This window comes from Euprymna scolopes, chromosome 22, assembly GCF_053919585.1.
Source record: "Euprymna scolopes isolate OS-2025 chromosome 22, ASM5391958v1, whole genome shotgun sequence".
NCBI lineage: Eukaryota > Metazoa > Mollusca > Cephalopoda > Sepiida > Sepiolidae > Euprymna > Euprymna scolopes.
Window position 1 is genome coordinate 49,695,691 of NC_136503.1, and position 15,852 is coordinate 49,711,542.

The 15,852-nt window shown below is 36.3% G+C and overlaps 1 protein-coding gene across 3 annotated transcripts in view; it reads left to right on the forward strand.

The window, feature by feature from the left end:
* The window catches only part of LOC145243440 (sodium-coupled monocarboxylate transporter 2-like), a 134,641-nt gene that overhangs the window by 81,564 nt on the left and 37,225 nt on the right, over window positions 1-15,852 (forward strand). For all 3 annotated transcript variants that reach the window (XM_080106331.1, XM_080106332.1, XM_080106333.1), the window contains 3 exons: window positions 1,698-1,827; window positions 8,708-8,796; window positions 14,256-14,371. In XM_080106331.1, the coding sequence (XP_079962457.1) occupies window positions 1,698-1,827; window positions 8,708-8,796; window positions 14,256-14,371 (335 nt within the window). The remainder of the gene's footprint in view (window positions 1-1,697; window positions 1,828-8,707; window positions 8,797-14,255; window positions 14,372-15,852) is intronic.

Below are 15,852 nucleotides of genomic sequence, written 5' to 3' on the forward strand. Positions count from 1 at the left end.
GATAAAATCAAATTTAAATATGTTAAGGTCTTGGGGACTTTCAGGGCTAAACGGAGGGAGGCAAATGATGGACTCAGTCATTTCTTTATTTTCATGGTGCAGAACTCAAATTTACATATGTTAAAGCCTAAAACTGCACTGTTTGTTCATTTTTACTGGGGACTTTTGGGGCTAAATTAAATGGAGTGGGGGTGGGGGAGGCAAATAGTGAACTTCGTAATTTTTTATGCCTCGTTCACTGTGCATTCACGGGGGACCATGCATGGTTTACTTTTTTATGGAAATCGCTTCAGACAATGCATGAAACCACTTGATGTAAGTAGCTAAAATGATTACTTTAGGTTGACAAACTATGTAGTCAATGATAAGTGTTAGATGAATAGCCTTCAACTTGTAAAATTGTAATTTTTCCCTCGTTGTCGGAAACATCGTTCATGGTATGTGAGAACTAAAGGACAAAATAAGAAAAGCGAGTTGCTGATAGTAAAACAAGCAGTATTGCAGGAATTGCTATATCCTTTACTAATTAGCCATCTGTCTATCTATCTAAACACACACACACACATATATATATAAATATATATATATATATATATATATATATATATAAATATATATATATATATACATATATATATATATATATATATATATATTCCCCCCAAACCTCTGGTCATGATGGATAATGGAGGGGGAGACTAAAACTTGCTGTTATGGTTTCAAATGATCTGAAATAACTGCAAGGGGAGATTTAATTCCAAATATTTCTCATATGTTATATCTCCCCTCTTTTGAAAATAGGATACGATTATCTCCAGTATCAAATAATCCTTATACTCTGTGAAATTAACTTTATGTATGAAAACCAAAGAGAGGAGATATAACATATGAGAAATATTTGGAATCAAGTCTCCCTTTGCTGTTATTTCATAATCATTTGAAACCATAGCAGCAAGTTTTAGTTTTCTCTCCATCAAGGCGATAGGTTTTGATGAAATATCAGATATTTTGTAATGCATATGCAAAACTAGAAAAACAAATGACTATGATTGAAATATTTAATGGCTGTAAATGTGTCAAACATAGGCTCTGGATGATGGATGATCTCCCTAATGTGTGACCTTAAGGGAAAATGTCACATAGCCCACTACACAAGTAAAGTCATTAGCTTTCCAACGAGCCTTATATTTGTTAAATTCTGATCAATAGTCACTGAGATTTAGAACTTATAAAATTGCCAAAAAGGTGGTGTATATATATATATATACATATATATATATATATATATATATATATATATATATATATATATATATGGATATGTCTATACTCGTAGCCATATTGAATATTGAAATGCTTATAACTTTAGTTTTGTGCAGCGACACCACATGAAAATTTACAGGCTTTTTAAAAAATTATAATGCTATTCTGTTGCTAAAGTTTTATGACAATTGGTAAAAAGTAATCTATCTTTTCAAACCAATAAAATATGCCCAAATTTGTGTACATTTGTATATATAGTGTCCTGGCAGGCAACTTCAGTTTTGCTGCTCCGGTTGTCTCCCCTGTTGCGTTGCCACTTATATATATATATATATATATATATATATATATATATATATATATATATAAAATGTATGCGTGTGTGTGTTTCTCTTTTACCTGTATTAGTAGTATTCTTTTTGTTTCATTTTCAGGGCATTGTGGCTGAACTTTCCCGGACTGTGCATTATCTTATATCTCTGTTGTCTCATTGGAATTGTTCTGTACGATTTCTATAAATATTGTGACCCAAAGACCTTCGGTCTCGTTACTCAAGGTGATCAGGTTAGTGAATTAAATACTTACTAGTAACATATTTCCATTCTATGGAAATCTGGTGCGACCGAAGACCTCACGATATTATTGTTCCACCTTCGTTGAAACTTAGATAAACTTATTAGTTAACGTAGTTCCAGAATATTTCTGATTATGTGAATCTATCTCTGAAAACCTTGTTAGTTTATACACACACACACACACACACACACACACACACACACACATATATATATATATATATATATATATCTTGGCAGTCCGTCGATTTCGACGATGACACAGAGGTTGGTTAGTGTCCGCATCGAAAGTCGATGTGAGTCCTATCGGAGCTCTGAAACCCCGGCCGCAGATGTGACACCTGATAGCAGAGAATCCGGGTAGTAACGCCCATAGTCGCGCTCTTTTTGCTTCCCAAGCAGCAATGCTTTGATCTTTAATGGCATCGGCTGCGCCTGATACCACACTTCATCAAACAATCCGATCTTCAGCTTTTCTTCTCCAGTCGTTGAGTTGGTTTGTGTTTTTCAAATGTCTCTTGAACACGTCTTAGCGCAGTTTCAATGCGCCTAGAGGTCGTGTACCTTCTTTGAGTTCACCAAAGAAAACTGCTTTTGGTAGTCTGTTGTCTGACATGTGCATGACATGTGCTGTCCATCTTAGTTGGTTTGTTATGCTTATTTCTTCAGCACTGGGCATTTTATCCTTTTCTAGTACTTCAAAATTCGATACATGGTCTTTCCAAGAGATACCCATTAGATGATGGAGGTGCCTTTGTTGTATCAGGTTTAATCTCTTGAAGTGGCGTCAGTAGAGGGTCCAGGTTTCAGAGCTGTACAGATAGTAGGATAGCTGTAGGATAATAGTTTATACACTTTCATCTTGGTCTTTAATCTGATTCTTCTCTGATTCCACAGACGGTCTTTCCGAAGGCGGATGCAGCCGCTTGGATCCGTTTTGAGAGTTCTTTATCAATTTTTCCAGTGTTCGTAATGGTACTTCCTAGGTAAGTGAACTGTTCAACTTCTGCCAATGGGGTACCATTCAGGAGTACTTCTCTGAGGTTAATGTTTGTGTCACCGGTGTCTTGAATCAAAACTTCAGTCTTCTTGATGTTGACTGTCAGTCAAAATTTCTTGGATGCCTCAGCAAATGCTGTCACTAATTTTTGCATTGCTTGGATGCTGTGGGTCACAAGTGCTGAATCATCAGCAAAGAGTAGTTCCTTGATCACTTACTCATGTGTCTTGGTCTGAGGTTGAAAAGGTCACCATCACTTCTGGTTCGGATGTAGAGATCACCGAGTTCTTCAGGCATGCTTTTCAGGACAGCAGCAAGGAAGATTGTAAACAGAGTTGGCGCAAGGACACAGCCTTGCTTGACGCCGTGTTCAATGCTAAAGGAGTCTGAGCATCTGTCACCCCTGCAAACGGGAGCAGTCATGCCATCATGGAAACTGTGCAGTAATCTTGTGAGGGTCTGTGGGCAACCATAGCATCTCAGTAACTTCCAAATCATGTCTCTATCAACTGTGTCGAAGACCTTGCTAAAATCTACAAAGGTGACAATGAGAGGTTGACGTTGTTTAATGGACTTTTTCTGTAATTGTCGTAGGGCAAAGATCATGTCTTTTGTGGATCTGTTGGCCCTGAATCCACATTCGCTCTCCGGTAGAATGTCTTCAGCCAAGGCCTGTAGTCGATGCTGTAGGATTTTGGCCATAATCTTCCTAGCAATAGGCAGAAGGGAGATTCCTGTGTAGTTCCCGCATTCCGCCCTATCGCCTTTTCTCTTTACACTGTCACAATGTTGCCATCTTTGAAATCCTGGGGAACTTCTGCTGTTGATGTCCACATGTTGTGGAAAAGTTGTAGTAATTGACTGCTCCGCCATGCTTCCAAACTTCTGGTGGTATGTTGTCTGGTCCTGCAGCCTTTCCGTTCTTTCTCCTCTTTATGGCCATGTCATCTGCTGTTGGTAAATCATCCATTTGGTGTCTAATCGGCAGTTGAGGTATGTTATCAGCTCCATCTTCAACATGTGTTTCTGGGTTCAACAGAAGTTCGAAGTGTTCCTTCCATCTCTCCATTATCGTGTGTTTCTCCATATGAAGCAGACTGCCATCAATGCTCTTCACAGGATACAAGCAGGCACCCTGTGGCCCGTAAACTTCTTTCAACGATACAAAGAACGTTTTAGAGTCATTTCTGTCTGCCAGGTTCTGAATTTCAGCTGTTTTTTTCACCCGCCGATCGTTTTTCATTTTCCGCAGTTCTCTTTGAAATTCAGATTTTAAACTTTTGTACTTGTCCCTTGCTGCTCTTGTGCATTTCTTTCAGGGTCTTTTTAAACAACAGGTTTTTCTTTTGAATGAGTGCCATGATCTCTTTGTTGGATTCATCAAACCAGTTTGCATGTTTCCTACTTGGTTTACCAAGGATTTCAGATGCAGAAGTGAACACAGCATTTTTCAGTGTTTCCCACTGTTCTGTTGGTGTTGTGAGACTATAAGATATTTTGTGTGCTAGTTTGTCTTTCACACTTTGGTCCTTTAGTGATTCGGTATTTAGTTTCTTTGGTGGTTTTGGTTCTTTCTTCTTGAACGGATGAGGCTTTGGTTTTATGTTGCATCTGGCACGGATCATGTAGTGATCAGTTCAACATTCAGCTCCTCTCATAGCTCTGGTACTGCGAAAGTCCTTTAGATCTTCTATTCAACAGAGTGGGGTGCTTGGATCTCGGATGTTTCGACGAGCAGTACCATTTGTCTGGATAGTTGAAGAACGTTTTTGTTATAGTAAGTCCGTGTTCGGAGCACTTTGATAGCAAAAGTTCGCCTTTCGAGTTCATTTATCATTTTCCAAATTTACCCATTGTCTGTGGCCATGCTGCATGATCTTTTCCCACTTAAGCATTGAAGTCACCGAGTACAATGAATTTGTCACCTGCAGGGATCTCAGAAAGCAGCTTGCCAAGAGACTGATAGAATAGTTCTTTAGTCTTCAGGTCATTTGTCATCGTTGGTGCATATGCGGAGATCATTGTCAGGTATCTTTGCCTGTCAATGTGAATTCTCATTGTCATGAGGCGATCACTTTTCCCTGTTGGTAGTGATTCCAGTTCTTTCACAAGGTTGTTTGAGAATGCAAATGCAACCCCTGCTTCTCTTCGCTCCCCAGAAGGTTTGTCAGACCAGTAGAAGGTATGAGTTTTTTCATTTAGTTGTCTCTGGTCGGGAAATCGAGTTTCTTGTAACGCTGCAATGTCAATCTTATAGCAGTCCAGCTCTCAAGAGATGAGGGCTGTTCTTCGTTCCGGTCTATCATCATTGTCAATCAGGGTTCTGACATTCCACGATGCCAGAGTAAGGTTTTGGTTGATTTCTTTGTCTTTGTACCGCTGTTGTGGATTCCCGCCGAGTGTGGCTAGCCACCCAGGAGTGTGTGTGTGAACAAACAATGTTTAGTCCATCTTTTCTAGGACCCTCCCCAGATTGGGGCAGGCAGTGCACCTCTGAATATAGCTGCCCGGTCACCGGAGCTGCTACCTTGCAATGCTGACACTCTTCAGCAAGAGCACGACCATCATATTTCAATCGTCGCGGCTTCCAGTTCATCAAACTTGCTGGTACGCCCTCACTCCATCGCCACAGGACTTTCACCTCTCTCCCAGCCCAGGCAAACTAGGAATAAGCAGCTTGCCCAGTACTGCTAGCACCCTCTCCGCTGAAAGCAAAAGTACTGAGGCAAGGACAAACCAGGACAGTCTACACACATGCAATCAGCCGCATCCGATGGCTGAGGCAGATCCGAGTTGAGTTGTACATCACCCTTGTTGCTCGCGTCGACACTGTGGTGCTGGTTCATCTGCTGCGAAAGCCATTGGGATTCCTTCCTCATCCGCCAAGAGCATCGTTAACCAGGCTTGGATTCTTGTGACCCTAAATAGGGGGGCTAGTGAGTACTACATCTTACCCAAGTGTGACCCAGCACTCTAACGACTAAGGGGTAGTGACATTCTCCCCAAAACCCTGGAGCTCCCGCACAAGGGCCTCATTGCCGAATGTAGTCTTACGTCATACCCAGGACTATATATATATATATATATATATATATATATATATATATATATATATATATATATATATATATATATACTAGACTACCCGTGACCCGTTCGGTCAGTATGTTATGTTATCTATGGAATTAATGTATGAGCGTGACATTTGTATGGTAAAGAAAATATTTTTTGTGACGTAACAGAAACATTTCTATGGCAGTATATTAAAATGAAAAAAAGAATATAGATAGATTTCTATGAGTCGTTCTGTTTATATTTGTTTATTTAAAAAAAAAAAACTTACAGCCATTGAATTATAAGTGGTTTGCCATACTTATAGGTAAATGTGCACTGAACAGATACCATAATACTTAAAATCAAATTCAAATTTTTAAATGTTTTTTAATTTAAACGTAAAAAAAAAATTGGGTCGCTGAAAGTAAAACACATACATTGTAAAATAGTAGATTTATTTGTAAGAAAATTGCTGAAAGTAAAACACATACATTGTAAAATAATAGATTTATTTGTAAGAAAATTGCGTTAAAATAACTTAAACGTAATACGGAAATGAACGATGTAAAAAAAAATGCAGAAAGTATTAACAATTGTTTATTTGGATAATTTAAAACGCAAAAAAAAATTAGGCCACTGAAAATGTACACAGTAAAAAAAATACGTTGTCAACAGATCAAAGTTGATTTATTTGTGAGAAAATTGCGACAGTATAGTTGTAATACAGAATATACATGTCAACCAGTAGTAGTAATAGTAGGATAAGGAAGAGGAGGCCTAGTAGTAGTAGTAAGAGGAGGAAGAGGAGGCGTAGTAGTAGTTGTAAAGAGGAGAAGTAATAGTAGTAGCAAGAAGAGGAGGCATAGTAGTAGTAGTAGGAGGAGGAGGAGAGGATAGTGCGCAAGCAAACAAGCAAACAACCAAGAACGACAGAGTTTTAGTATTATATAGAAGATATATATATATATATATATGTGTGTGTGTGTGTGTGTGTGTGCGTGTGTATGTGTGACATTGTGTGTGAAAATATCATTTATTCACTTATATTTTCTCTTTATATATACCAATCCTTATTTAAGAAGCTCAATGTAATTACAGAGCAATATAATGAATAAATGACAAAAGCCTATATTCCAAATTTCATGGTGTTGACCATCTTACAATTTATTCCTTTAATTCAGTTGATATTTACAATTCTTGACCGTATCTGTTTTGTAGCACTTAATTATTATATCAATTAATGAATATATTTTGAAATATAGGGTTTTATCATAATACAAGATTTAAGCAAGAAAGAAAGACGGCCCAGAGAGTTTTATAATTATATATATATATATATATATATATATATATATATATATATATATGCTAATATTTTTCAAAGGTGAAATAACCAATGGATGTAACGAGGTTCATACAAATATGCTCATTACCGAAATACAACAAGATATGAAACGACTCGACTTTTGTATAAGCAGCATCGCCTAATGAGGTCTCTAGTACCTTGTAACTGGTTGAATGAAACATGCTCATGAGTGTGTAGCGACATATAAATGTTTATGTAAAATAAATAAAATGTATGTACAGATATATGTGTCTGTTTGCGTGTGTGTCTGATTGCGTATGTGTGTGAGTGTATTTACAGAGGCCTCAAGTAGTAGTCCGAAGTCTTCCGTGATATTCATCGATGGCTTACAAAAAGCTCTCGAAAGTCGCCAGTCCTCAGAAAGTATCCCCGCAAGTCGGTGTACCAAGAACAACATGCACTAAAATCTCTGAGATATGAAATCATACCGAAAATATGTTTTGTAAAAAAAAAAAAAAAAAAAAAATGCGCGATGCGATATTCTTACATTCTTCCTCTTGACTCGTATACGGACTACTTCTAAGTAGGCCACCCGTCATGATCGAATTGAACACTAAATCCGAACATTATAAAAAGGAAATTTCGAAAAGTTATCGCTCAATTTCAAGAGGGCGTTAGAATCATAAGCTGCTTATAATTCCGAAAATTACTTTTGTAAAATACCTTGACCTTCGTATAGACTGTCTATATAAACATAGACGTTCTACAATACCTGGGCTGGACATATAACACATCTTTTGCTCGCCGGATTTTCTTATAGTCTGAAAATTTGATGCTTAACCAATAATAATCGGTAGATTTTTCGACACACTTGAGTAACACAAATGTTATTGGGTATCATATATGTCCGCGCGTTTTTAGGGTTAGGGTTTCTTTTGATCGAGTTTATTTGTGTGCAGTATAGCCCTCACATCACTTGATCAAAACATTTGTCAGAGTAGAACTGGTTTATTTTTTGGAAAAGGTGATCATGAAAAGGTGAAAGTAATACTTTTAGTGATCACTTTTGTTCTCTTCATCGTAGAGACTTGCTACGTGGCTTACATTTTAAGCAATAAAGTTTCGTATCTTCTGCGACTTTAACTGAACTGAATTTGGCCATAAAAGAATCGGCGCATGTTCGGAATTTTTACGGGATTTAAATTCCAATTTTCCTAATTTTCTCTATGAATCATGTGTTTGTATACAGTTACCGCCTTGCAAAACTTAAACCTGACTGGCTAAATAGGTTTTCAATTTACACACGTGTTACCATAGCATAGCTTCAGGAATACTTGATACACTATGGAAAAGTAAGGCCAAGATAAGAGTTCGGCATGTCCTTATATTGTTAAGTGGAGGTATCCACTCTTAGGGTTGACTTATGTTCTTGTTTTGTTTTCTTCCTGTCAAAGTAGCTATTACATTAAATAATTATGCTTGAATAATATTGTCTTGTTTTTTATTCAGTTACTTCCGCTCTACGTAATGGATATTCTTGGATTTCTGAAAGGTCTTCCTGGTATTTTTATTGCTTGTATATTCAGTGGTGCCCTAAGGTAAGAGGGAGTTTTGTGTGTGTGTGTGTGTGTGTGTGTGTGTATGCGTGAGCAAGAGAGATATGTTTACATTGGATTCTAGAGTTTATCGATATTTATATAGAAAAATTACTATAATGATCAATAAACACTTCTTGGTGACGAAAATTGAGCAGAGTAGTCTGTACTTTTCCAACACACACATACGTTATATATATATATATATATATATATATATATATATATACTAGCAAAAGTACCCGTCGTTGACTGGGTTCAAAAACAGCCTACAGAAAATGGACTCTGATTTATGAAAGTATAAGTTATGAAAAGGAAGGAAAGAGATAGCTTCGAATTTGGGGTATCAAAACCAAAGCAAAATATGATGAAAGTAAAAATATAATAGATAAACCCCATAATTTATTATACCATACTTCTTCACACTAAAACACTTATCACAATATTCTGTGGATCTATATTAAAAAACTTTGTTAAACTTTGTGACATACCTCCATTCTATGGAGGTCCGGTGCGAATGAACACCCCAAATTTATTATATCATATTTCTTCAAACTGAAACATAATTATCAAAGTATACTTACACAGATAGATATGAAAAGTCTTTATTAAAGTTTGTGCCTATTTCCATTCTATGGAGGCCAGGCGCGAACGAAGATCCCACAATTTTATTATACCATCCCTATTTAAGTTAAAACATATTATCAAAGTATTATTATGTACATCTACATCAAAAACACTTGTAAACTTTTTTTTTTAATTTTTAAATTTTTTATTTCCATACTTTGCGGACCAGATGCGTACGGAGACCCCACAATTTTAATTAATCATCATTATGCCAGATCAAACATACCCATTCTTCTATCTCGATACATCTTCTATCATTATATGTGATCAGTTTTCTATAATAGTCAACCATAAGAGCCTATTCGTAACCAGACACACACACAGACATTCAGCTTTATATATATATATATATATATATATATATATATATATATATATATATAGAGAGAGAGAGAGAGAGAGAGAGAGAGAGAAAACAATAAGGAACAAACCGTATTATGTGTTCATCAACGTTTCGTCTTTATTTCGAGACTTCCTCTGGATGAAATAAAGACGAAACGTTGATGAACACATAATACGGTTTGTTCCTTTTTATTTTCTCTATTTTGTCGGAATACTATTTCCATTATTTTCATCATATATATATATATATATATATATATATATATATATATATATATATATATATATATATATAGTTAAGTAATGAGTCTAGTTAAGATGAGTCTAGCCAGTATAAGATTGATGACCATTGGGGAATATATTAGACGATGTATGTGTTCTCTGTTTATCTGAGGATTGTTTCCAGTCATCTTGAACTTATGTACTTGCAATTGGAATTAAAAATGCTGGCAGAAGCACTATATATATATATATATAGATGTTGTTCATGTTACTGTTTATTTAGTTAGCATGTTACAATGTTCAATTCTTGACAGCAACTATTTCGTAGCGCAGAAACAATCATATATTTATTATGTCGATTTTTACATATTTTTCTCTCTGACTCATCAAAAACCTTAAAATCAATAACCTTAACAGAAAATAGAACGAATATGGGCATGATTACATAAATCTGAAAAATCGAAATTGTGCTTATGGTATTTGTGCCATCTTTAATTTTAATATTGTGGTTGTTGTTTTTAATGAATGCTACTTTAAGTAAATGTTTAAAATTTGTGATATTACATATCTCCATTTTTACCTTTTCTTAATCATTATCAAAGCATCATTATAATTGCCATACCATTATAACCTTGTCGTGTAACAAGGCATATAAACATCCTTTGGAACAGAAAGAAAAAGAAAAAGCAGCTGCAACAATCAATGTCACTTTAGTTTTATATGTCGCATCAGACACGTTAGCAACTGATTTGATGTCTTCTAGTCTTGTTACAGAGAGAGAGAGAGAGAGAGAGAGAGAGAGAGAGAGAGAGAGAGAGAGAGAGAGAGGTGAGTAAACGCGGAGTGTAGACACGTTTACCAGAACCGAAGGTCAGCTGTCCAGATTACGTATATGTGACGTGGTCAGGTTGGCTAGATCTCTGAGATTTGATTTGGGCTTTGAAGAAGACGGACGCGGCTTCCCGTTGTCTCCCCCTCTTCATTGGGGAGGGGGGAGACGAACGCTGACGTGTGTAGAAGAAGAACCACACAGGCCGATTTCACTTCCACCTTCTACAGGACCTCTGGGGAAAGTGAAATAAAAACTATAAAACCCATTCATCGTCTTGGAGTGATAAATCTTCGTCAAACAGGTATCAAGTCTCCCTCCAGGATGAGAAATTTCCAGATGGTCCAACATCGAAGAAGCAGAGGTAGGTTCTGAAATTACATGTCACACACACGATTCCCTTTATGATGCAACAAACACACAACCCTTTATATTAGAGACAATCATACGCACACGGAATCTTTTTATGTTATACACCAAAACGTAAATGGTACCCCTCAATAATAACAATATATAACATGTTCAATTTGGCGCCCCTAAATGATAACCCTAATGAGAACTCGATGATAACCAATATATAACAGTCTTGAGCGAAAGTTAGTTCCTGAAAATGATCAAAGAATGATGCTTTCTCGAGAGGGAGCCCATTCATTTTAACTGGGAAGAAGTGATGATCCGAGTGCTGGTGGTGAAAAGAGACCAGCTAGAGTTTTAGAGGAGTTAATATTAGCAATCGTACTCTCCTTCATTTCACTACATTATCTAACTTGAAGGAAAGATCGAGGGTTAAACGGAGCGGATACGCGTACGCAAGTGCACGCGAAATTACGTCACCGGTAAAGAAAAAGAATGTAATAAAAGGAGAAAGAACGCGTAAGAGAGAACGATCACGTTATGGTCGTGGGAGAACGTTCGAGATCACCTTAGAGGCATGGATGACGTTCAAGAAGACGACTACGAGTGGGACGTCATAGCGCTAACGAGAGGAGGAGAAGGAAATAAATGTTGTACAATAAAAAGGCAAGTTGTTCTTTACTATTCTTTGTCTGCTTTGCGACTGAGGCTACAACGTATTGGTTCCCGGATAAGTTTATAAAGATAAAACAGATCTGGATCATTAATTCTTGTTGAAGTGATACCATAAATGATCGTTACAGCTGCATAGATGTCAACGAATCATCTCAAAATATGATTTGGACGTCCTTTATAAGAACCAGAAATAGGATTGGGACAATAAAAGATGTTTCAAGAACGCTGGAATTTATGCCAAGTGCTTTAAACTTTTTGACCCTTAATAACTATTTTTATATGATTATAGAAGGGAAAAAATCTGATATTTAAGAACATACTTCAGGATATTCTATTGCTAGCAAGTTTGTGGAGCATATCTTTCTGCCGAGTCCTATCGAAGGCTTTTCATATTTCAAGAGCTATTGGCATAGAAACGAGGTTCCCATCGATAAATTTACCGATCCTCTGCGAAATCATTGTCATCACGACAGTTGCAACGGACGAAATTCATATTATTCTTAAAAACAACTGAATAAAACTAACTTATCGGATGTATTGTTTAATTGATTCAGTTTCCGTTCATTGTAATCTGTTATAGACTATTCACTAGTGATCGAACAGACAGACGAACCGATGGTAAGACGCATAAACATATACTCATACAAGCACATACATCTAAGCCTTACTTTTTTTTCTATTGGAATCACCACTTATCCAAGGATAAGAATCAACGAGGCTGGAATGCTTGTGTTACGTACTGGGTGGTATTATGATGACGTATGTATAATTCTTTGGTGTTGACTGTTCGTATTAGGAGGAGTCTTAGTGCAATATCAAGACAGTCTTAGGAGTGTTCATGTGTGTTAAGATTTTCATGTTTGTGGAGATATCATATTGGAGACATAAACAGTATATATATAAAGAGACAGACGGTTCAGTATATATAAGAGACAATATACATATAATACACAATGAGAGGAGATTTGATATATAGATAGAAAGATAGACCGAGAGATTAACATTTATACTTTTGAGAGTTCTGTATGAACGGGAGTGTTTCTATAACATTGATACATATATTTCTTACCTATTTTTGAGATGATGATTTTCACAAAGTTCTTATAACATAAATGGACAATAGCTTTTCTGTTGAATAACAACACAGAGACGCAGATACAAAAACACATGATGACGTCCTTTATTTCATGACCGGTCCATGATTTCGCCCGAGGAATTCAAAGTTTCTTTACATGGCTTTTCTTCTCTAACCTTCGCTTCCAAGGTTTGGTGTCAGCAGCTGTCTCGAACCCCTCTCTCTCTCGGCTCTTTCTCTCTTCTCTCCTCTCTCCCAGACTGCATCTAAAACTCTACCTATATTGAGAACTCGTCACGTCATCGCATGATTAAACATGTGCTCATCGAGCACGTTGCCTGACATGTGTCACGTTGCAAAACATGCCACACTGACATGAATCAACGAGTTCAGTAACCTATTTTTCGAGTAATCTCTTTACAAAATATGTTTACCATTTCAATTGAAGATTAAATTCCTTATTTTAATTTTCATTTTTATAACAGAAACAAAATTCATCATTACATTCCTTTTTCAATAAACAGATACCTAACTATTTAGTGTGAGCTAACAATTGCAATTCCACATTCCTTATTTTCAATAACATTCTGTATTTATTTTAACTTATGATTGGAATTTTCAATTCCAAATCTAGCTTCGCAAGTTCAAATCCTTGACTATCCTATTTCATATTTACTCACATACAAGAACAGGCTTCTGTTCTTGTAACACTGGCAACAGACTCCTAAATAAATACTCAGAAAATTATTAACTATCTTGCCAAAAACCTGGAACACCTTTTCAATCTTGTATCTAACAAACATATACATGCCTATAAAGTCAAAAGACACCACACCTATGATTTTAGGAACCAACTTTTCACATTGAAGCTGAAATATTAAGAACACTAGGAGAGCACTAACGTTATCCAATGGCATGAATTGAGTTTAATTGCATTTGGAGGGGTTCATAAAAAATTGTCGACATTGGATTTAAAAATGATCAAGTTATAATCAGTACATAAGCAGCAGCGTGCCAATGTGTTTCACACGCGTGAAGCTCATTCAAAGAAACTCTATACACAGAGACAGTATAAAGTAGATATTTGTTTTTTTTTCGTTTTTTTTCTCCTTACATGAAGTGGTTTTATATACCTTGTTTGTGGCGATTTCCATAAAATAAATATCTGTCACTATGCATATAGGAAACGAAAGGAGAGTAGTTTCTCTTGTGATAGGTTTTGTTGTCTGATAGTAGATTTGTAGAGGAAAAGAATAGTTTCATGTGTGAGAAAATGAGATTTTTTTCAATATAAAATATCGCTATTTTTTTAATCTTTTTCTTTTTTTTCCATTTCAGTTCCATCTCTTCGGGGTTGAATTCCTTAGCCACTGTCATTCTCCAAGACGTTATCAAGATTTACATTATACCAGATCTGCCAGAAAACAAAGCAACGTGGATTTCTAAAATACTCGGTAATTTTTTTAAAAAATGTGTATTATACGGATTACTGTTTTCATCTTGAATGTTATTTTCACAACGTTTCGCCCAATGTAATCTCCAAACTTCTTGTCGAACTCCAGAATCTGAATGAAATCTCGAACGAATACTTTTATTTAATCAACAGGCGTAGCGTGTTCTCATTCCGTCAGAATAGAAGTAATTCGCGACTGCATTCTGAGTATAGCTTGCAATGAGGATTGAACCTCAAGTAGATTGTCGCTTACAACAAAATAACATCGTACTTTATCCGTTACGCCACGAGTGATCACGGACGATTCTAGCCTGAATTGTTGTTTTAAGATGTACAATCGTACTACTTATTACTATAGATTACACCGCTGATCAAAAATTAAAGACCACTTAAAAGCCTTTAAAAAGAAACCACTTTTAAGGATAGATTTTAAACTCCACCAACTTAAGATTACTAATACTACAATCTAAAAGGTTATGGAAACAAAAAGGTATATTCCAAAAATTTTATTAAAAAATTTGCATTTTTAATAAATTAAGCTTTTTACACATGATCAAAATTATAAAACCAAGGGTATAAATTGTTAGGTTTATGGTAATTCTAATGTTTTTAGTTGAGTTAGAGATTAGCAATCACTGTGTAAAGCTGTTACCATGCATAAAGCAAAAAAACTAACCGAAGTTCAGCGCTCTCGAAGTCTAGGATTCCATAAGCAAGGTTTGTCACAGCGAGTGATAGCAGCCAAGTTAAATCGCAGTAAAACTGTTATTTGCAACTTTCTAAAGAACATTGAGCATTATGGAATAGCAAAATCCTTTGGTAGGCCCCCAAAATCTCTCCTTCATTGAGTAGGAGAATCAGACGGGTTGTTATTAATGGCAGAGGTCTTTCTTCTAGTCAAATTAGGGCGGTTACAGATGCTGATTGCAGTCCAAAAACCATCAGACGACACTTACAACAAAAAGTCATGGTAAATATAAGCATAAACAAATTCCTCGCTTAAGATTTGGTCGTGAATACCAAGTATGGGAGGTTGAGAAGTGGAAGAAGGTCCTGTTTTCTGATGAGAAAAAATTCAATTTAGATTGTCCTGATGGCTTTCAGCGATATTGGCATGACAAAAACATGACCCTTGAAAGTTTGGTTGTAGAGGGTCCGTAATGGTATGGGTGCCTTTCCTTACAAAGGGACGATAGAGCTCCAGGTGGTGCAGGGTCGTTAGGCAGCAGCTGGTTATGTTAGCATGCTACAAAAAACATCTTTGATCATGGAGGGTTATCGTTTGTATGGGAATGGATGGTTATTCCAACAGGATAATGCTGCAATCCACACTGCAAGGCAGACCTTGAGCTTTTTACAAGAAAATGGAGTCCATCTCTTGGGACATCTTGCGTGTTCACCGGACTTGAACCCAATTGAAAATGTTTGGGGATGGATGACAAGAGAGGTTTAACGAAATGGCAAACACTATTCAACAAAAAA